We start from the raw sequence: 23,248 nt of genomic DNA on the forward strand, positions 1-23,248 counted from the left end.
ATGTAATAATAAATATACAAATATACAAAAACTTTTATTTTGGATGCGAATAATTGCATCTGCCTATTTTTATACATTTACATACCATTTCCTTTTTTGTTGTTCATACACAATATTTTGTTAAATGTCATTCATGTTTTGACATTCAAATTATTTAAAGTTAATGTGAAAATGTAAAAAAAAAAAAAAAAAAGAAAAGAAAAGAAAGAAAAAAGAAAAGAAAAGCTTTTTAACTCCTATCAATGAAAAAAACTCCATTAACTGAGTCATTAATGGTGCTTTCAAGGCAAGAACTATGAAGTTGACTGACAAGGGCAATCCTTCAGTACTGAATGTGTGACTGAACACCAGGTTAAACTTCAAGACTCATCCTGCTCTGATACGGTCATCTGAGAGAGATGGAAGGGTTCACTCAGCCCTCAGATCACATGACCTATTGTTCGTTCCGTGGGGGATACAGCTGGTTTCCCGAGGGGCTGGAATAGGATACTCTGTACTTTAGCTGATCTGTGCGAACGACACCATCGCTGTACAGAATCACAAAAGGGGACTGCACAAGAACAATTTATTTCTGAGATGTCAAGTACATAGAATGATTGTGTGCCTTTGTAGGAAGTTGAATGTGGATTCAGGATCATGTTTTAGTGTCTTGTTCACTGTATCAGTGTTTTTGAATGTCTCTTATGCTCACCAAGGCTGCATTTATTTGTTCAAATATGAAGTAAAAATGGTGATACTGTAACATTTTATTACAATTTAAAATAACTATTTGCTATTTTAATATGTAATTTATTACTGTGATGCAAAGCTACATTTTCAGCATCATTACTCCAGTCTTCAGTGTCACATGATCCTTCAGAAATCATTCTAATATGCTGTTTTTGCCGCTTAAGAAACATTTCTTATTCTCAATATTGAAAAAGGTTAACATTGCTTAATATTTTAATTGAAAATGTGATGTATTTTTAAGGATTCTTTGTTGAATAGAAAGTTTAAAAAACTGTTTTTTTGTAATATTTAAAAATATATTTCACTTTTGGTCAATTTAATGCATCCTTGCCAAATAAAAGTATTAATTTCATTCATTACTGACCCCAAACGGTATAATATAATATAATATAATATAATATAATATAATATAATATAATATAATATAATATAATATAATATAATATAATAAAATATAATGAAATATAATATAATATAATATAATATAATATAATAATTAGTCAAATCAATCAATCATGATTAATCGCATCCAAAATAAAAGTTTGTGATTTAGATTATACATAAATATATATTACATGTATTTCTTAAATATATGCATGTGTATATTTGTATATACATACACACAGTAAACACACATATTATGTAAACACAAACTTTTATTTTGGATGTGATTTAATCATGATTAATCGATTCGACAGCATATAATAATATAACATAATATAATATAATATAATATAATATAATATAATATAATATAATATAATATAATATAATTATTAGTGCTGTCAAATCGATTAATTGCATCCAAAATAAAAGTTTGTGATTACATAATGTGTATATATGATTTATATTATTCATATGTATGTATTACATATATTTATTAAATATATGCGTGTGTGTATTTATCTGTACATATACACAGTATACACACATATTATGTAAATGTGTGATTAATCATGATTAATCTATAAAAACATTAAATAATACAATAAACTAAATAAAATAATCTATATAATTAATAATATAATATAATATAATATAATATAATATAATATAATATAATATAATTAGTGCTGTCAAACTGATTAATCGCAATTAATTGGATCCAAAATTGGGACTACAAAATATGTGTATATATGATTTATATTATACATAAATGTATATTACATATATTTCATAAATATACACAAGTGTGTATTTAAATATATATAAACAGTACACACAAATATTTTGTAAACAGAAACTTATATTTTAGATGTGATTAATCACGATTAATTGATTTGACAGCACTATAATAATATAATATAATATAATATAATATAATATAATATAATATAATATAATATAATATAATAATTAGTGCTGTCAAATCGATTAATTGCAATTAATCGGATCCAAAGTAAAAGTTTCTGATGACAAAATACGTGTGTATATGATTTATATTATACATTAATGTATATTACATATATTTCATAAATATATACAAGTGTGTATTTAAATATATATAAAAAGTAGCTTGAGCCACTAAAGATTTTAAATATTTTCATATTGTGGCTGAAAATTCTATATTTTTTTGTGTAAATGGAATAAAAATGAAACACTAAAACCAGTCACTTTAAATGTTAAAAGTAGCATTTATGTTCCCTTTGAAATTACAATTAGCCATATTATAAAGTTTATTAGTATTTTTTAAAGGTTACCTTTAGGTGAGTGTTAAAAGGCAGCAATGGTAATCTAAATGCAAAAATGAAAGGAGTAAGCATTCACAATTAAATATTAAATATTGCCCTACGAATTAAGAAAAATCCTCAATACCAATATATTGTGAATCCCTAATGAAGAGCATCTCATTCCCTTTGCATTCAGCAGTGGCTTGCCTGAAACTTTCGTGACCGTCTTCTCCAGCTCATCTGTAAGGATGGAGAGATCAGACGGAAGAGGGGAGCTTATTAGGCGAGAGAGAGGGTGACAGCGCACTTGGTATGCATGAGAATGGCGAGAGTAACCTTTTATCAATCAGCTTTCATCACTGACCAGCCCTATTGAGGGAACACAAAGCAGGCGGTCAGCAACATTTCTCCTTCTTTTTATTTTCCCCGTCTTGTTGCTGCAGCAACAAAACCTCTGAAACCCTGGCTTTTATGATGCTTAGATTGGTTTAGTTAAACGCAATACCATTTCTCATTTACTCTGACCGTAGCCCGACAGGTCATTTAGCTGTATGCTGTGAAATAGCGTCCTTTCGATAAATAATGAATGTCTGGTAGAAGTTTTGGCTGCCGAAACGCTCTGGCATCCCTCTCTCCGATAATACACACGGCCTCTCGGGGTCTCCATTGTATTTAAACATATTCCGACACGGCGCTTTAGATAAATCGTTCTGTCTCTCTGAGGAACGCTGACTTCCAGGCTAGTATTGATGTGGAACAGACAGTGAAAGTTCTCAGGCTTTTTCAGTGCGCCGAGGGATGGATGGATGGAGGAAGAATGGCGGAGAGAGGCATTTAGCGTTTCGCCCCTAAGGCACTCGAAATTCTCGCCCGGTCTTTGAGGTGCCGGGCACAAATAGTCCTGCGAACAGGGGCAGACGGCAGAGCGATTGGAGGGACGCTCGGTTTGGCAATCTGGCTGGTGGGCGGGACTTTCGGCGATGAAACGTTGCATAAATAATGCCAGAGGGGGGCGCTGGGTCCTCTGTTGCCATGGAGACCTTTGTGGCTGACTGAGCCAGTGTTGTGCGCGAGGTGCTTGGAAGCTGCGGCTGGCAGACCGGCCGCGCCTGTAATGAGTTGAGGAATTTCTCTAATGGGAAGAGCTAAGTGGAAGGATGGTCGACGGGTTGGCTTTACACTGATCTCTGCGAGCGATTGCGCGGGTGTGTGGTGTGAGACGAGCTACAGCTATTTTTTCCTGATCTGCGCTGGGAGAGGAAGGAAGAAAATGTGTCTCATTTAAAGGGTGAGTTTGAAGTTTCTGAACTTTAGGTGTATTATATATGCTTTGCTAGTGTAGTAAGACTAACTCGAACTGAACTTGCATGTTTCTTTTCCTTTTAGACATCTGTTGTGTTTCTCATTTGCAGCAAAACTACCCCATTCATTAACATTAATTCTTATTGATTGGCTTTCCAGACTTAATTATACTGATTTAACTGGTAGATTCCAGTCAGACTTAGCCGTCAGTTTTTTCAGATTTGCATTTTTGCAGTTTGTGTTTAATGGATTTCCACACAGTTATTTTTTTTTTAACTCCAGTCAACAGGTGTTGCTGGTTTACCTTCTTTACTAGTGGTTTGCGGCATCTGTTCACCTTGTTTGATAGTGTTATTCCTCCAGAATATCTACTTTAAGCTACCTTTGAAGATAATGCAGTCACTACAGTATATGTGTGACCGTGGACCACAAAACCTCTCATAAGTAGCATGGGTATATTTGTAGCAGTAGCCAACAATACATTGTCTGGGTCAAAATTTTCTAATTCCCTACTGTAAATATATCAAAACTAGTATTATGCATTGCTCAGAACTTTATTTGGACAACTTTAAAGGTGATTTTCTCATTTTTTTGAACCTTTTTTTGATTACAGATTTTCAAATAGTTGTATCATGGACATCCTGTCCTAACAAACCATACATCAACCATACATGGATTTTATTAAAATACAATATATTACAATTTTTTATTAAAATCAGATATAAAATCTGATATAGATTAATTTTAAGCATTTATGCTCATAGCACAACGACATATGTTAGTGCGCAGCTCAAAAAGCTATCGGCGCTGACAAAATGTACTTTTAATTAAATGTATTAAAACTCTTTTTTTTTTCAACTCTTTTTTTTCAGTCAGAAGAAACATCTTTGCAACCAAACAGATTTTTTATGCAATTAGAGTCAGGTTTTTTAAGGCTAGAGGTAATATCTGTTTTTTTGGACAGTTTTTTTAGACTGTTAAATTAAATTAAATTAAATTAACTTTTACTGATTTTAATGCACCAATAGAATAATCTGTTATGTCTCTGTGTAATCTCTGTGTAATATAAACAATTAAATTTCTAAATATATGTAACTTTAATCATAATCATATAATCATTTAAATGATCAAAATATGTTACACAGGGACTGTGCACTGTAAGGAGAAAAAAAAAACACATGGAAAACCAGATAATGTCCTGGCAGAACATTTTCCATAAAATTTCTGTAAAATTGTACATTTTCTGTAAAATTTACAGATATTTCATTACATCCTCAAACATAATACAATTACATTACACAAACATTTTATCATATTTTTTTATTTATTACATGAATATATATATATATATATATATATATATATATATATATATTTATATATATATATATTTTTTTTTTTTTCAAGAAGGTTTGCATTTTCTTAAGAAGACACAAAGATTGCTAGCACAACACTCTTTCTTTAGACATTTGAATTTTCTCAGAAAACCTCAGAGAGAGAGAGGGCAAAAGTATGAAAGCTGTCACTGGGGTGGCTCCTTTTCGAAAGGTACAAATATGTACCATTAAGGTACTAATTTATACACTTTAGATATTAATATGTACCATTAAAGGGATATTTCACCCAAAAATTATGATAATTTTGTCATTAATTGCTCACCCGCATGTTGTTCCAAACCTGTAAGTCCTTTGTTCATCTTCAGAACACAAATTAGGATTTTTTTGATGAAATCCGAGAGCTTTCTGTGACCACACGTACGCATGTCAACAGGGAAGAGAAGAAATTGTTAAATAAAGTTATTTTTAGTTTTCTTTGTGCACAAAAAGTATTCTCATAGCTTCATAACATTACGGTTGAACCATTGATGTCACATGGACTATTTTAACGATGTCGTTACTACCTTTCCGGGCCTTGAACGTGTCAGTTGTGTTGCTGTCTATACAGGGTCAGAAAGCTCTCGGGAGTTCATCAAAAATATCTTAAATTGTGTTTTGAAAATGAACGAAGACCCTACGAGTTTGGAACGACGTGAGGGTGAGTAACTAATAACAGAATTTTTATTTTTATCTCTTTAAGGTACTTGTATGCACCCTGCAGGAGTAAATAAGGTTGATATGTGTACCTTTTTAAAGTGTTCTACCCCAGTGACAGATTTTGTTGTTGTTTTTTTTTCTTTTGAGAGTGAAGGTAACACAAAATGTTTATGAGAAAAATGCAAAAGTCTTCCTGTCATTGCATTCTGATTTTTTTTCCCATCACCATGTCCCCTTAGGTGTTTCGTACATCAATGAATATATTTTTCACTGATGACGTAAAACTCTTAACTCAGAGTTTCAAAATGACTAATATAGCCAGTTTAAACGGATTTACGCAAAAAGAACAAGCCAACTCAACTGTTTTTAAATTTTAAATAAGAGACATAAGACATAAATGTCTATGCAATGAGACAGGAGGGAATGCAAAACTAATTTTACAACACAATCATTAGAAAACGCAGTTGCAAAGTGTTGCACATTACAATCGTAGCAATATTCAAAATGTTGCTTTATCTCCAAGAAAATATACTGTTATTATTCAACATATTGCTCTGACTTATCTGAAACTAGCTCTATTAAATGGAGAGCATGGCTGTGCAAAGGCATCTTTCTTTAGATTTAATTACTTAGGATGTATCTCTCAGTGGGCAGGATGCATTGCACAGTCCATATCCTCTTTTAATGTGTCAGTGTCTTGAACTGTGCAAATGTGAGAAACGAAAAATCTCAGGGGAGAAGTGTGAACGCTGTGAGGGAGAGAGAGAGTCGAGCGAGCAAGACAGAGAGGAAAGCAGTTTAATTTGTTGCACTTTTGTGGTTTGCTAGCTTGTTTGGTGGCCGAGAGCTGGTTGGTTGTGATTAAGTGCGGATGAAGAGAGGTGTTTTGGAATCGAAAATGGATAAAAATGGATAAATTGTTGTTTGGTGTCTGGAAATAGGGCCTGGCGGGACACACAGTCATCTGATTCAGTCCACAAATGGCTTTCAGAGCCGGATCAATAAAGTCTCCAATTGTACGACCCCATATGCATGTGGTTACGGATCAGACCCCCATCGATTCTCCTGCCCAGCTGTAATTAAAACAGGTACCTGTGACAAGAACTCCTGCTGTGGAGTGTTTGATTGTTTTCTGAGTTCCTATTTTATCCTCATTTCCATGTTCTGGACTGTTTCTCAACCCTGATGTGCAGGAATAAAACACTTTGGGGTGTCACACAGGTCTTTTGTCCTTCTCTGAGTGCGTTGGAAGAATTGGAGGCTGTTTTCTGGTGCTTCAGGCTCTAATCTTGGCTGCCTGGAGGGGGCAGCTTGGGGCCGGCTGTCTAAGTGATTATATGTGCCGTCCGGTTATGGAATGGGCCTTTATTGGTGCTGATGGTGCACTTTCTGTCCCAGCTGGGGCGTTAGTGGTGATTATCATCTCTCAGGGCTGGCCGGAGGTCTGCCTGTTTGATTTATAGCCGGAGCGCACGCTGCTCCACAAATTCTACAGAAGTTTCTCTATGGGACTTGAGTTTAATCTAATCTAAAACAAGTTTGTAACTCAGTGTAATTATAGGAGAGAACAAAATGTGCCCTCTGTAGAAAATTATAAAATGACATATTGAATGTAATTAGTAGTTCTTGCTTTATGCTTATAGGATGAGGGATTTGAACAAACCCCAAACTCCAAGTATTAGCACTGTATGTTGTCTCAAATCGTCCAGAAGTTGTTCTTTTTCCTTTCTAAATGGTCAGATGTACATTTTTTACCTAATAAAACAGGGAAGCAGATCCCATAGACCTGCACTGAAGAAAGAACCTGAGCCATATCTAGAAACTAGAAGTGAGTGAGGTCGTTTTTACTCCTTATAGCTTGATTCGCAAGCAATTAGATTCGAATCTAAATTTGATTCAGTATGAATCCATTTGAATCAGTTAATTCACTGTGTCAGGTACAGGACATGTTATTTTTTTTTCTCAAGGAAACAAATCTCTCAACCGAAGATGCAAAATAAATAAAGAACCCTGTCTGTTGGTACGTTACTATAATATTAAAGGTTAATGTTAACAACAGAATCCAAACTATTATATTCAGTTGCTGTTTAATTAGTGCTGGACGATATACCGGTTTGAATCAGCAAACGGTGTAATTGTTGTTTTTTTGCTTGTTTTTTTTTTTCTTAATTGTGAATTGATAGGAGATTCCTGTTAACTGCATACTCTTCTGACTAATGGTGGGAGAACTTTCAGAACTATTAATATCACACCAATTATTCTTTAAATGGGCAAATAAACCAACTGTAAATGGAGGTGGACGCCCCCTACTTTGGGAATTGACTGCTGGGCTCCAGGGCCCTTTTTGAGCGATGCCACCACATGTCCCCTTCACTCTGGTGGGCATGGGAGTAGGGTGACGCCCCCTACTCTGGGAATGGACACTTTTCTATAATCATGAAGCTGAGCTCCAGTCCCACGTCCCCTTCACTCTGTTGGGCATGGGAGTAGGTTGACGCCCAGTACTCTGGGAATTGACGGTTCCCCATAACCATGAATGCTGAGCTCCAGGGGCCTTTTTGAGCGATGCTAGTCCCACGTCCCTTTCACTCTGGTGGGCATGGAAGTAGGCTGATGCCTCCTACTCTGGGACTTGACAGTTCTCCATAACCATGAAAGCTAAGCTCCAGGTGCCTTTTTGAGCAATGCCAGCCCCATGTACCCTCACTCTGGCAGGCACAAGAGTAGGTTAACGCCCCCTACTCTGGTTCTTCATAACCATCAAAACTGAGCTCCAGTGGCCTTTTTGAGCGATGCCATCCCCATGTCCCCTTCACTCTGGTGGGCATGGGAGTAGGGTGATACCCTGTACTCTGGTAATTGACCGTTCTCTATAACCATGAATCCCGAGCTCCAGGGGCCTTTTTAAGCGATACTAGCCCCACGTACCCATCCCTCTAGTGTACATGGGAGTAGGGTGACACCCCCTACTCTGGGAATTGATGGTTCTTCATAACCATGAATGCTGAGTTCCAGGGACCTTTTTAAGCGATACTAGCCCCACGTACCCATCCCTCTAGTGGACATGGGAGTAGGGTGAATCCCCCTATTCTGGGAATGGACGGTTCTCCATAACTATGAATACCAAGCTCCGGGGGCCTTTTTGAGCGATGCTAGCCCCACGTACCCATCCCTCTGGTAGGCATGGGAGTAGGTTGATGCCCCCTACTCTGGTTCTCCATAAGTGCAAAAGGGGGGTTTGAGCCATGTAGCATGTTTGTTTGGATTGTGATTAAAATGCTGTTTACTTACAAGCTATGCACAATGAATTACCTTTCTGAGGTAAATGTAACAGTTTTGTACATTATTTAGCTCTTTATTGCTATCTTTCTGTGGTTGAAACACTACTTGAGCAGTTGCTTGAGACGTGATACATATCAGTAAGTTTTATTGTTTATTTCAACATATCTTTTGATGTTCATTCATGTTTATTTCAGTTGAACTGAGGTGACTACAACGACCTGTCACGCCACATTAAAGAACATTAAAACACATTTATTTTATAAGTTTGATGGGAATTTGAAACCTTAATGTGATTACTGGATGGCAAGAACACTACAAGCAATGTTTAGTGAAGCTGTGTTCATACATCAACAGACAACAAAATAGACTAAAAGACTGATCTTGAAATTTAAGAATCAATATTTTCCTCAGAAAATGGACAATTATTAGTTCAGCTGCTATTGTCAACTGTGTACAATCTTCACCGGTTTGTAGTATAAGTGATGTTGAGTAATGGCACTAAGGGAGTTTGTTAACTGACCATCTCTTTCTCTTTTTTTCTCAGGAGTTGCAGTTTGAAAGATTAACTCGAGAGCTGGAGGCGGAGCGTCAGATAGTGGCTACTCAGCTGGAGCGATGCAAACTGGGATCTGAGACAGGTGGCAGCATGAGCAGTATCAGGTAATGCTAATGTACTGTGTGGGTGTGTGCAGGGGCTATCTAATGCTTCAACAAGTCTCTGTAATGAGACCATGCTGCCTGAAGGATGTAATTGTATGGTTAAGGAAACATTGACAATATTCTTGACTTCTTTGTGTGGGGGTCAGAGTGGAGTTAATGCGATTTCAGCTCGCACTGTAATTTACATACAGCGCTGTGAGTTTGTATGTGAAAGAGAGAGTGTACATGTGTGCGTGGGTCTCCATGTTGGTGGATTTCCATCTGCGGATGTAAATGCTAATGTGTTTGCCTACATGTGCACGTGTGATTCTGTCACATGAGGGCACCCGGGTTAAACTAGTTTCCACATCAGAAGAACAGGTTTCTTCTCATGCCTTGGAGCACCTCATTGACATTTACTGCATGACAGAGCCCCACCTGAGCCCCAGATTTACACATTTTACTTGGCTTTTATTGTTTTTATAATAATATAATTAAAGAGTCTATCTATCTATCTATCTATCTATCTATCTATCTATCTATCTATCTATCTATCTATGTAATATTGAAACTTTATTATAATCAGTATAAAATAAATAACAATATTAGCAAAAATAATAATGATCATTATTTATTTATTTAATTTTATTCCAGTATTATTTTATATTTTTTAATAAATATAGAATAAATAGTAATATTAACAGCAATCATCTTCATCATCATCATTGTCCTCATCATTATTGTTATATTTTATAAAACTGTATTATTTTTTAAATTTCTTTAAATCAGTATTATTTTATTATTAATATTACTTTTTTATTATAATCAGTATCTGAATAAATAATAATATTAACAATAATCATAATTGTCATCATTATTTTAATATTCTAATATTTAATGTTACGATTATTTTAATTAATTAATTAATTAATGTAATTAATTAATTAAACCAGTATTAGTAAGTATTATTATTATTATTATTATTATTACTTGGTTTTTATTGTTTTTAATTCACTTAATCCATTTATTTATTCATTTATTTAGTTAATTAATTGTTTACATTACTATTTTATTATAATCGGTATAGAATAAATAATAATATTAACAACAGTAATTATCATTGTTGTCATTATTATTGTTACATTTAATGTTATAAAACTGCATTATTTATTTATTTAAACTAGTATTACTATTTTATTATAATCAGTATAGAATAAATAATAATATTAATAACAGTAATAATCATTGTCATCATTGTTATTGTTATATTTAATGTTTTAAAATTGTATTAGTTATTTATGTATTTATTTCCGTATTATTTTATTATTAATATTACTATGTTATAATCAGTATGGAATAAATAATATTTACAATCATCATCATTTTATTATTATTATTTTATACATTTAATTAATGAATTGTTTTATTTATTAAAACCAGTATTATTTCATTATTAATATTACTTTTTTGTTATAATCAGTATAGAATAAATAGTAATATTAACAATCATCTTCATCATCATCATCATCAACAACAACAACAACAACAACAACATTGTTTCATTATTATTGTTATATTTTATGTTGTAAAATTGTGTTCTTTTTATTTAATTAATTAATTAATTAATTTAAGCCAGTATTATTTTATTATTAATATTACTATTTTATTATTTAGTACAGAATCAATAATACTATTAAAAACAATAATAATAATCAGCATTGTCATTATTATTGTTATATTTATATTATTGTTATATTTTATTGTATACAATTTTAGTGTTTTTAATATTTTTTATTTTACTTTATTTTATTTAGTTAGTTAAATATATTTATATATTTATTTTGCTATTTGATCTATGCGTACCAATATTATTTTATTATAATAAAATATTAATGCTAAGAATAATATCAAGTATAGAAATTATATATAAATTGTGTATGTGTGCATCTGTGAATGAGACACATTTGTCTTTATCACCTTTATTTTAAAAAAGTGCATGCAAAAAATATCTATAATGAATCTACAGGGAAACTGTTCTCTTAAGTGAGTGTCACATTAGCTTCCCCGACATTCAATAGCAATTAACATCATTTAGCTTTAGTTAATGTTCTTCACACTTGTTAATTATGTGCATCTCTTGGAGGCTTGACCTTCCAGGAGTCTGGTGTTGAGTTTCTTGGTTTTAGTAGTTATATATTCAGGTGAGGGACAGGTTCAAATGACATCTTGAGCCGCTTAAATGCACTGTATGAAGATGTTTAAGTAGGACAATGTGTGCATGTACCTGTGCAAAACTAAAAGAAGGCTGTCCTTCAGTTTTACCACACATTTTTACTCCCTATTCACAAATGTCTTTTATGAAAGGAATCAGTCTTTAACCGGTTCGAAGAAAACGACTGGGCAAGGAAGAAATGAAGTCCTGCTGCGCTCAGAGCCTCAAGGTTACCACTGAGAGCTTGTGCGGGAAGGAAGCCATAATGTTACTCTGCTACATAATATTGATTTAGCCTTTTAATTTGCCATAAGTGAACCGTTCCACAAGTAGCTATCTGATTCAGACTTTCATTCAGCTGATGATTCCAGAGGCCCTCTGTGAAAAACACTTATTCATACCTGGTTTCTCATGGCGTTGCTCTGTTTGTGGTTTAGGTTACGATTGACTTGTCCACAACAAATGCAATATTCATCAGAAAGGCTGTTTTATGAAGCTGCTCTCGAGTCCTCTTGGGATATTTCTACCTACGAGAGGAAAATGTAATTACGACAGGTGAACCCAGGTGAATTTGGTCGGAATGAAAATCTGTTTTGTTATATACAAGCTAAATATACAAGTCAGTAGTGTTTTCTGAGAAGACTTTATCAGTTTCTGGTAACAGAATGAATGAATGAATTACTGAGTGACTAAATAAATAAATAAATATTTGTTTGGATGATATTTAAAAGTGCAGGACTTTTAGACATTTTAATTAGACATTTTAATTACCCCCCCCATTTTTGTTATTTTACCTCTGATTATATTTACAGCATTTGTTTTGTTTAAATTATCATTAATTAAATGCAGCGCAATAAATATTAATCACTTTAGCGCTAGCTTTATTTTTTATATTATATTATATTATATTATATTATTACTTCAGCATTATTTTTTCATCTAAATTATATAATTGGTATTATTTTTCATAGTATATTATGTTATTTCCATCTTATAAATTATATATTATTTGATTGTATTATATTATATTATTACTTGAGCAGTACTTTTTCAAATAAGATTAATTTTATCTATTATATTATATTATATTATATTATAATATTATATTATAACTATTTTTCAAATTATATGATATTATTGTATTATTACTTTAGCATATTATGTTATATTATGTTATTACTTCAGCATATTATATTATATTATATTATAATTACTGTAGCATTTTTTTATCTATATTATATAATTAGTATTATTTTTCGTATTATATTATATTATTCTTATATTATTATTATTTATATCTTATAAGTTATATATTATTATACTGTATTATATTATATTATATTATATTATATTATATTATATTATATTATATTATATTATATTATATTATTATTCAGCAAGATTATTTTTTCGAATAAGATTATTTTCATCTATTTTATTATATTATATTATATTATATTATATTATATTATATTATATTATAATTACTTTAGCACTATTTTTTCAAATTATATGATATTATTGCATTATTACTTTAGTATATTATATTATGTTATATTATATTATTACTTCAGCATACTATATTATATTATATTATATTATATTATATTAGACATTTGTCATGTTATATTATATCATATTACATTATATTATGTTATATTATATACCTTTTCATCTTATATTATATATTATAGATTTGTTTTTCAAATTATATTTTTATATTGTATTGTAATATATTATACTATTACTTTAGCAGTATTTTTTAAATTATATTTTATTTTCATTAATATATTATATTATATTATATTATATTATTAATTTACTTTTTATTTATCTACTAACTTTATAATATCCTTAAATGAATTCTATTTTTGGGACCATTTATCTATTTTTTGGGATTGTTTGCAGTGTCACATTACTATACAAAATGCACAGAAATATCTTTCTTTCGTATAATTAAAAAAAAAAAAAAAGTTATACAAAAACCTTTATGGTCCAACAAATACACCTTATGAATTTGTAATTATTTATTTTTTTTGAGATTTACCTAGTAATCATTTTTCCTAAATAATAGCAACCACTGTCAGTAACCAATGTTAAAAAATGCATAAACATATGTATAGTACAAAATTTTGTGTATTACATATTATGCTGTTTAATGCACTGTTTAATGAACTATGGCTACAATTATTAATGAAACGATAACCGGCAATATGTTAAAAGTCATTATGAATTATTTTATATTATGTATGCAAACCAAAAGTGTTAGTGTTTTGTCTTTCATCTTTAGTTGTGTGTGTATATGATGTGTTTCTGCCATCTGTTGCATATTGTTGGGTTTGATATTTGAGCCAGAGAGACGCGGAGCCAGTGTCTGCTAGCAATGACTTATCAGTCTGACAGTTTGGAAGCCCGAACAGACTGGAGATGCTATTACAGTAGACCGGCCTTGATTGTCAAATGAGTCTCCTGGGAATTCTGGGTAGAGTTGATAAAGAGACTCTCGGCTCACTGGGCCTCACAAGCAGTACACGCTTACACAGACACATCGAAAAAGCCAAAAAAAGAGGTTTAATGTACAAGTTGTGGTAGTCTAAAGCCTGGGTAGTTTATTTTCTGAGCGTGAAATAAGCTGAAATGTGTCTGCTAAATTTTTCACAGAGCGTAAAAATGCAAATGAGACATTTTCCACTGTAAACATGACGCACATGTCTTGTGTAATTGGAAACCTCATGGCCAAAAACCAATTTAAACCAGGGGCACGTTTAATTTTTCTTTTTGCTTGTGTTTTTCTCTGTTTTCAGTGGCGGCGCACAGAGTTGAGTAAACACTGAGCGTGATTCATGTGTGTTAATGTGTTACTGCTGTAAATCCAGTCACTCTCTGGCACCGGATCAGTCTGGTTCACGGCTGTCTGGAACACGTCCTACCCAATAACGTGATTACGCACAAACACTTTTCCTTCTTCCGTGGTGTCATGTTTTCCTCTATTTTGGTTTGGCGGGAACTCTCCTGAAGCTAAACATATTTCTAAGTTGATGTGTTTTTAACAGGCTCACAGGTAAATTTTATTAAACGTTTCCGCACTTGTCTATCACGACTCTCTCATCTCTCTCAGATTGGATGGTAAAATATTCTGAGTGAATAACCTTTAGTCTTTATTCTGTCAGGAGACATTGCTTCCGTTTGACAGTCAATCTCCTGATGCTGAGCATTTGGAAATAACTTTAAGGAGAGATAGCAGACATCAGGAAGTGAGATAGACCTGCTTCTCTCAATCAACTGCTGCTTTCCATCAACTCTCCATTCGGACATTTTCGACAGTGGCTGTCTCTACAATGACTGAGCTACATTTTTGGGCATCTTAGGAATGTTCTAAATAAATGTGTGTGGGACTAGCAACCTTAAACACACTGTCAACACATAAATATTTTGCTCTATTCTGTGCCTTCAGAAACCATACGATTGCTTTATGTGCTGACATTTACGTTATTATTCACTGAAAATCTCAAGTCCAGTATTGTCATTACGTCAAGCATGACATTAAAGGAATAGTTCACCCAAAAATGAAAATTACCCCATGATTTACTCACCCTCAAGCTATCCTAGGTGTATATGACTTTCTTCTTTCAGACGAATACAATCAGAGTTATGTCCTCTCTTGCAAGCTTTATAATGGCAGTGAATGGGTGTTAAGATTTTGAAGTCCAATAAAGTGCATCCATCCATCATAAAAAGTACTCCACACGGCTCCAGGGGTTAATAAAAGTCTTCTGAAGTGAATCAGTGCATTTGTGTAAGAAAAATATTCACATTTAAAACGTTATAAACCGTAATGTCTAGCTTCCGCTAACTGTTGTATGCATGTTCACGAGAGAGTGGCGTTCCAGCGGATAACGTAGGATGTAGGCGCATCGCAAGCTTCAGCGAAAGCAGAAGCGCAGTGGATGTCCTACGTCCTTCGTCATCTGCTGGAACGCCACTCTCTCGTGAACATGCGTACAACAGTTTGTAGATGCTATACTCTAAAAAATGCTCAACTTGGGTTATTTGGCAACCCAGCGCTGGGTAAATGATGGACAGAACACATGCTGGGTTATTTTGACCCAGCTGGTTGGGTTAAATATTTTTACCCAACAAGTCAACTGTTGTTTAAAAAATATTATATTGCTGGGTTCAGATGGGATGGAAATTGAAAATCACACACAGAATTGCAGAGGCAACAGCAATAATCAAAAGGTGAACATTTATTATTAAGCAAGAACACCCATGGACAGAAATATAAGACTAATTACATTTATTTAGGTGAATACAGCATAATTTACAATATTATACACATTTAAACTTAACAAGCCTTTTAGAAATAAAAATGTAACATTTAAAAGTAGCATTTTAATTTAAGTGTATTAAATTGTTCTCTGTAATATTTTTTCACTGAAATAGCACTAACTGTTGTGTCAGTGTGTCGCTGGAATCTGAGCTGGTGATGGGCTGCTGTTCGCAGGGGGAATACAAACTTCAGACCACCATCTCACGTTTCACTCTGAAAGATGCCATGACTGACTCTATAACCTGCCCATAAACAAACAGTACTGAGATTAGATAACATATTTTAACATCAAATGTATATTAAATTCAGTATTATAATGAATAAAATCAGTTTGTTGTATGCTAGGCAAAAGGCGTTTCCATCATGTGAGACGACCGCTGCTGACTTGTATGTGCATTGCATAAAATAATACAATTAACAGCACAGTAAAGACTTTATAAATGAATAAAATGTATACAGACCTTTATTTTGCTGAAAAGTGCATCAAATTGGCAGCGCTGAGAACCGCTCTCTCTTGTAAAGGACGCAAAATGCCAGCTCTCTGACTGTAACTCAGCAGATGGGTTCATTGGAGACAGGCTCAACTCAGCGGTTGGGTTGAAAAAATAACCCAGCAGCTTAGTTACAGAAAAACTACCCAGCACCTGTGTAAGAGATATTAAAAATAACCCAATAAAATAACCCAGCAAATAACCCAGAGTGTAGAGATTACAGTTTATGAAGTTTTAAATATGGATATTTGCTTCTGGAGGTCTTTATTAACCACCATGGAGTACTTTCTGTGGTGGATGGATGTACTTTTCTAGACTTAAAAATATCAACACCCATCCACTGCCAACCAATAAAATAATTTGGAAGAGCAAGGACATTTTTTAATATAACTCTGACTGTATTTGTCTGAAAGAAAAGGTCATATACAACTAGAACAGCTTGAGGGTGAGTAAATCATGGGGTAATATTCATTTTGGGGTGAACTATCCCTTTAAAGATGTCCTCATTTAAATTAGGCATCAGTTGGATTAGTTATTTTAATGCTTTCAGTATTAGAATATGTGTAATTTATAGCACACAGATGTGAGTATGGAAAAGATATGAATATTCTCAATATTAATATGAAATGTTGCATGCTTGTGGATTGATGCAGTGGCTCTCTAGCCTTCTTTTTTTTCTTTCTCTTCCTCCATCTTTTTCTCTTAGTGCCTGGGGAGCAGCAGGCAGTGTTTAGTGAAAGGTCATCGCTGAATAACATGTCTGACTATGTGTTCTCTATGTGGCCGATTCCACCAAAGGTCTCAGCTCTCTGTGCATTTCCATTTTTTACCCAAAATTCTTCTCACTCACTGCATATTAAAGTCGGCTGCAGGCTTTCAGCCAAATTTAAATCGTGTGCTTTGAGGCACAGAGATGTGTAAAAGCCTGTCTCCACCTCAAAGTTAAAAGTACAACTCGCAATTGTGAAATAAGTTTGAAATAGTCAGAAATAGTAACAGTTGTGAGGAAAAAAATAAAAGTGATTTTCAATCGTGAGATTGTGATCCTGGATCCAAATGTGATCCTGGACCACAAAACCAGTCTTAAGTAGCATGGGTGTATTTGTAGCAGTAGCCAAAAAATACACTGTACACTGTAAAAAATAAAAAACACAATTTGTTGAGTCAGCTTAAAATAATTTGTTACCCTGCTGCCTGAAAATTTTAAGTTCAGTTAACTAAAATAAGTTTATTCAACTTGAAATGTTAAGTTGTACTAAGTAACAACTTAGATATTTGTGTTTGCTAAACTTAACAGATGAGTAAGTAACCCAGCTGCCTTAAAATTTGAAGTTGATTCAGCTGAAATATCTGTTGTCACTTAGTATGATTTAACATTTCAAGTTGAATAAACTTTTTTTGAGTTGACTGAACTTAAAATTTTAAGGTAGCCAGGTTACAAATTATTTTAAGTTGACTCAACAATTTGTTTTTTACAGTGTATGGGTCAAAATGATCAATTTTTCTTTTATGCCAAAAATCATTAGGATTAAGTAAAGATCATGTTCTATGAAAATATTTTGTAAATTTCCTACCGTAAATATATCATAACTTAATTTTTGATTAGTAATATGCATTGCTAAGAACTTCATTTGGACAACTTTAAAGGTGATTTTCTCAGTATTTTGAGTTTTTGTATCCTCAGATTCCAGATTTTTAAATAGTTATATTCATTCAGCTTTCATGTGATATATAAATATTAATTTAAAAAAATTGACTGGTTTTGTGGTCCAGGGTCACAAATATATGAAATGAAGTCACAGTGAAACTGTGATAAATTGTAGATAAATTTTGACAAATGCAGTTGTAAGATTTGAAGAAATTTAGCAAATCTTGCTCACCAGTGGATCCTCTGCAGTAAATGGGTGCCGTCAGAATGAGAAAAAGCTGATAAAAACATCACAATTCACATGACTCTGGTCCATCAATTAATGTCTTGTGAAGTGAAAACCTGTGTGTTTGTAAGAAACAAATCCATCATTAAGGCATTTTACCCTAAAACCGTTGCTTCTGGCCAAAATACCAGTCCATAATCTATAATAATGCTTCCTTTAGTAAAAACTGTTTTGAGACTGATTCGTGTATATTTCTCTCCTGATTCAGATGAGAGGACTTTTTATTCGAGAAAGAATTATCGTGGATACAGGTTTGAAGTTTGAAGAAAAAAGTCTTATTGATGGATTTGTTTATTACAAACCTGAAGCTTTTCACTTCATAATATGTGACCCTGAACCACAAAACCAGGGTCAATTTTTTGAAATTGAGATTTGTACATCATCTGAAAGCTGAATAAATAAGCTTTCCATTGATGTATGGTTTGTTAGAACAATATCTGACCAAGACACTGTTTGAATATCTGGAATCTGAGGGTGCAAAAAATCAAAATATTGAGAAAATTGCTTTTAAAGATCTCCAAATGAAATTCTTAGCAATGCATATTACTATTAAAAAATTAAGTTTTGATATATTTACGGTAGGAAATTTCCAAAATATCTTCATGGAACATGATCTTTACTCAATATCCTAATGATTTTTTGGCATAAAAGAACATTTTGACCCATACAATGTATTTTTGGCTATTTTTGGCCGTGCTACTTACTTTTGTGGTCCAGTGTCACATTGTTGAACTGGATTGGTGTGGATTGCTTGTGGATTACTGTGATGTTTTTATCAGCTCTTTGGATTCTCATTCCGACGGCACCCATTCACTGCAGAGCATCCATTGGTGAGCAAGTGACAATTAAACAGAATGGTCTGTGTACATTTGCAGCGACCATCCATTAGTATAAAGCCAACCAGCTTAATTTCCCAATGTGCAAAAAAGCACTGAACATTTTATTTTTGCAAAGTCACACCAGAAAGCTGTTGGTATTTTTAGAAGCACAGTTATCTTTGCATTAATGAAGCTCCTCTTAAATTTACTCCTTCGCTGCAGAGCATATTTAACCTCTTGTTTGTTTGTGTTTGTGCACGGTTAGCTTCATTCAGCATCTTTCCAGCTGAACATCTGCTGTCCCAGTTAGGTGTGCGGTATGTGTGTGTGTATGCGGGTGGGCCGATTCAGGTCTCTCTTCTCTAAACGGCTCCTGTAACCTACAGAGAGGACATTAAGGCAGAGCTCTTTCACACTATTTCTGCCAGTTCCTTTCTATTCGATGCTATATTTTTAGAGCCGAGACTTCCGTAGCTCTCGGGCTGAAGGCAATGTGTTATTATTCAAATTGGATAATGGGTTGCCAGTCAGCGCTCCAGCGCAATAATGTACCGTGGTGAATTGCTTCGCCTGAAAGCATGACTGTCCATTTTGCTTCAGCTGAAGTTCTGTGCGTATCTTTTAAACGGCAAAGGTTGTGCATAAAGTGTAAGCTGGTGGAAGTCATTATCCTAAAGACCATGTAACTACAAACAGGAGTGAACTGAAGGGAAAGAAACGGAATTATCGGGAGATTTCCTTCAATGTCCCATTTTCAGATCAAGCATGTCAAGATAAACGTGTGTTAGGATCTGTGTACCGGCAGTGATGCTAAACTTGTCTGTCTTTACCATTAGACCAAGAATCAATGATGGGAATTAATTGAAATGTCAAAGTTTGAGCATTTGTTATTGTTTTTGCTATTGGGATTATGTATTATTGTTTGGAATTGGTCCAGACTGAAGCAATAGATGCCGTAACCACTGGGAAAATGCGCACTGGAAGGACGTTTTGAAGGTTTTACTTCATAAATGCCATAATAAGCCTCTTAGAGCCTGTGCGCATAAGGGGCCGGGATGACTCTGAACAGAATTACCCACACTTATAGAATGACATTATGGGAGAAATTATATCATCAAAGCCCTTCCAACATTACCAAGCCTTGATTTTCAATTACGCCTCAGTTATGCCTATGCCAAAGACAGACACTAGCTGGATTTCCATTCGAAATTGCGAATTTAACTTGGAATGGCACATAAAACATTTGCGAATAAGCTCCATTTATGAGTCGAAGAGAACAAAATTGTCACTTTCCTGATAAACTGGCACTAAATATCATTAGGAAATGTAGGGGAAGCCTGAATATAATAACTTTCGTATATAATAAATTACTTGAGGCTCAAAGCGATTAGACGTAACACAATAAATGTGGTCATTGCTCAGATGCCTGCTGTTTGGGAACGTAGTTGTGTAAGACGGTTTATTATTTGCTCGGAATTTAAGAATGACCATACATTTCAGATGCTGGGTGACAGAACCGTTTCGCTGATTAGTCAGATTATGCCCGTCCCGTCGAGCATGGAGGATTTTATTCGGGCAAATGCGTTTCCAGCTCCCATTATTTACATTAACCTTTTTCACACAAGTCAAAAACCACCTCAAGCAAGCATGAAAATGTTTTGTGTTTCACTTGTTTCTAATGCGACTCTTCAAAATGCGGTGTGAAAAATAAAGCAGTGTGATGGAAACAAGTTAATGACAAGGTGCAGTAGCATTAGCACCAGCTGAGCATTTAACATGCATGACATATTTAGTAAGATTTGGAATTGATTACTTTGTGGTCTTATTAATATTATACATGTGCTTTCTGCTTTATTTTATTTTATTTTATATTTTATTATTAATTAGTAAAATAATAATAATTCATTAGGGTTGAGCTGACAATTCACACAATGAATAAGGCTCATATATTTAAAATAAAATTGAATGAAAACTAAAATTTAGGCTATCACTGGGATGTTTTTTGTACTTTTTGTAGCATATTGAACTTTTTGTAATGCAATAATAATATTATTAATAATAATAATAGTTGACAAAATTCACATAGTGAATATATATATAATAAAAAAAAACAAATAGAATAAAAAATCCATTTGTGCCCATCACATCACATTATGCTTAATGTGTTATCAGTGTGTTTCTCCTTTATTTATTTATTATTTATTTATTTAGTTATTTATTTAAAATAATAATTATTCATTAGGGTTGAGCTGACAAAATTCACACAATGAATGAGGCTCATATATTCAAAATAAAATAAAATGAAATAAAATAATAATAGTTTATTCTATCATTGTGACATTTTTGTACTTTTTTTGTAGCATATTAAACTTTTTGTAATGCAATAATAATAATAATAATAATAATAATAATTATTATTATTATTATTTTTTTAATATTATTATTAGGGTTGAGCAGACAAAATTCACACAATGAATATATATAAACTATAAACTAAACTAAACTAAACTAAAATTAAATTAAATTAAGTTAAATTAAATTAAATTAAATTAAATTAAATTAAATTAAATTAAATTAAATTTTAAATGTTGTAGATTAGTAGCTTTCCATTTGTGCCCCATCACATCACATTACATTAAGCTTAATGTGTGATTTATTTATTTATTTGTTTCTTTCTTTCTTTCTTTCTTTAAATAATAATAATTAATTAGGGTTGAGCTGACAAAATTCACACAATCATATATTCAAAATATAAAATAAAATAAAAATGTAGCCTATCATTGAGACTTTTTTCCTCATATAGTCAAAATAAAATAAAATAAAATAAAATAAAAAGAAAAATATTTAGCCTATCATTAGGACTTTTTTGTATTGGGACATTTATTTATTTAAAATAATAATTATTCATTAGGGTTGAGCTGACAAAATTCACACAGTGAATGAGGCTCATATATTCAAAATAAAATAATAATAATTTAGCCTATCATTGTGACATTTTTGTACTTTTTGTAGCATATTAAACTTTTTGTAATGCAGTAATAATAATAATAATAATAATTATTATTATTATTATTATTATGATTAATTAGGGTTGAGTTAACAAAATTCACACAATGAATGTGGCTCATATATAAAAATTAAATTAAATTAAATTAAATTAAATTAAATTAAATTAAATTAAATTAAATTAAATTAAATTACATTACATTACATTAAATTACATTGAATTATTAAATTAATGTTTTTTGGGCTAAGATTATTAGCTTTCCATTTGTGCCCCATCACATCACATTATGCTTAATGTGTGTTTCTCTTTAATTTATTTATTTGTTTGTTTATTTCAATTAATCAAAAGTGGCAATAAAGTGGCAATATAATATAATATAGTATAATATAATGTAATATGATTTAATATAATATAATATAATATAATATAATATAATATAATATAATAATGTTTATTAGGATTTCTGTTTCAAATAAATGTCCTATTGAACAGAGCATCATGTGACACTGAAGACTGGAAGAATGGCCGCTAAAACTTCAGTTTGGCAACACAGGTATAAACAGTTTTTAAATATATTAAAATAGAAAATAGTTAATTTAATTTTTCATTTTAAATTTTATAATAATAATAACTAATAACTTGATAACTACAAATATTTCACAATATTACATTTTTTTTATTACACATTTTATTTAATTTTTTATTTATTTTTGATTAAATAAGTGCAGTTTCTTTAAGTTTAAGAGGCTTCTTAAAAAATGATGGTATGAAATAAAAAAAGAAATTCAATAAAAAAAAATA

The 23,248-nt window shown here is 32.4% G+C and overlaps 1 protein-coding gene across 1 annotated transcript in view; it reads left to right on the forward strand.

The window, feature by feature from the left end:
• The window catches only part of ctnnd2a (catenin (cadherin-associated protein), delta 2a), a 394,266-nt gene that overhangs the window by 91,926 nt on the left and 279,092 nt on the right, over window positions 1–23,248 (forward strand). Inside the window, 1 exon segment of the mRNA XM_051098760.1 lies at window positions 9,561–9,676. Coding sequence (XP_050954717.1) covers window positions 9,561–9,676 — 116 coding nt within the window.

The sequence above is a fragment of the Labeo rohita genome, chromosome 24 (assembly GCF_022985175.1).
Source record: "Labeo rohita strain BAU-BD-2019 chromosome 24, IGBB_LRoh.1.0, whole genome shotgun sequence".
NCBI lineage: Eukaryota > Metazoa > Chordata > Actinopteri > Cypriniformes > Cyprinidae > Labeo > Labeo rohita.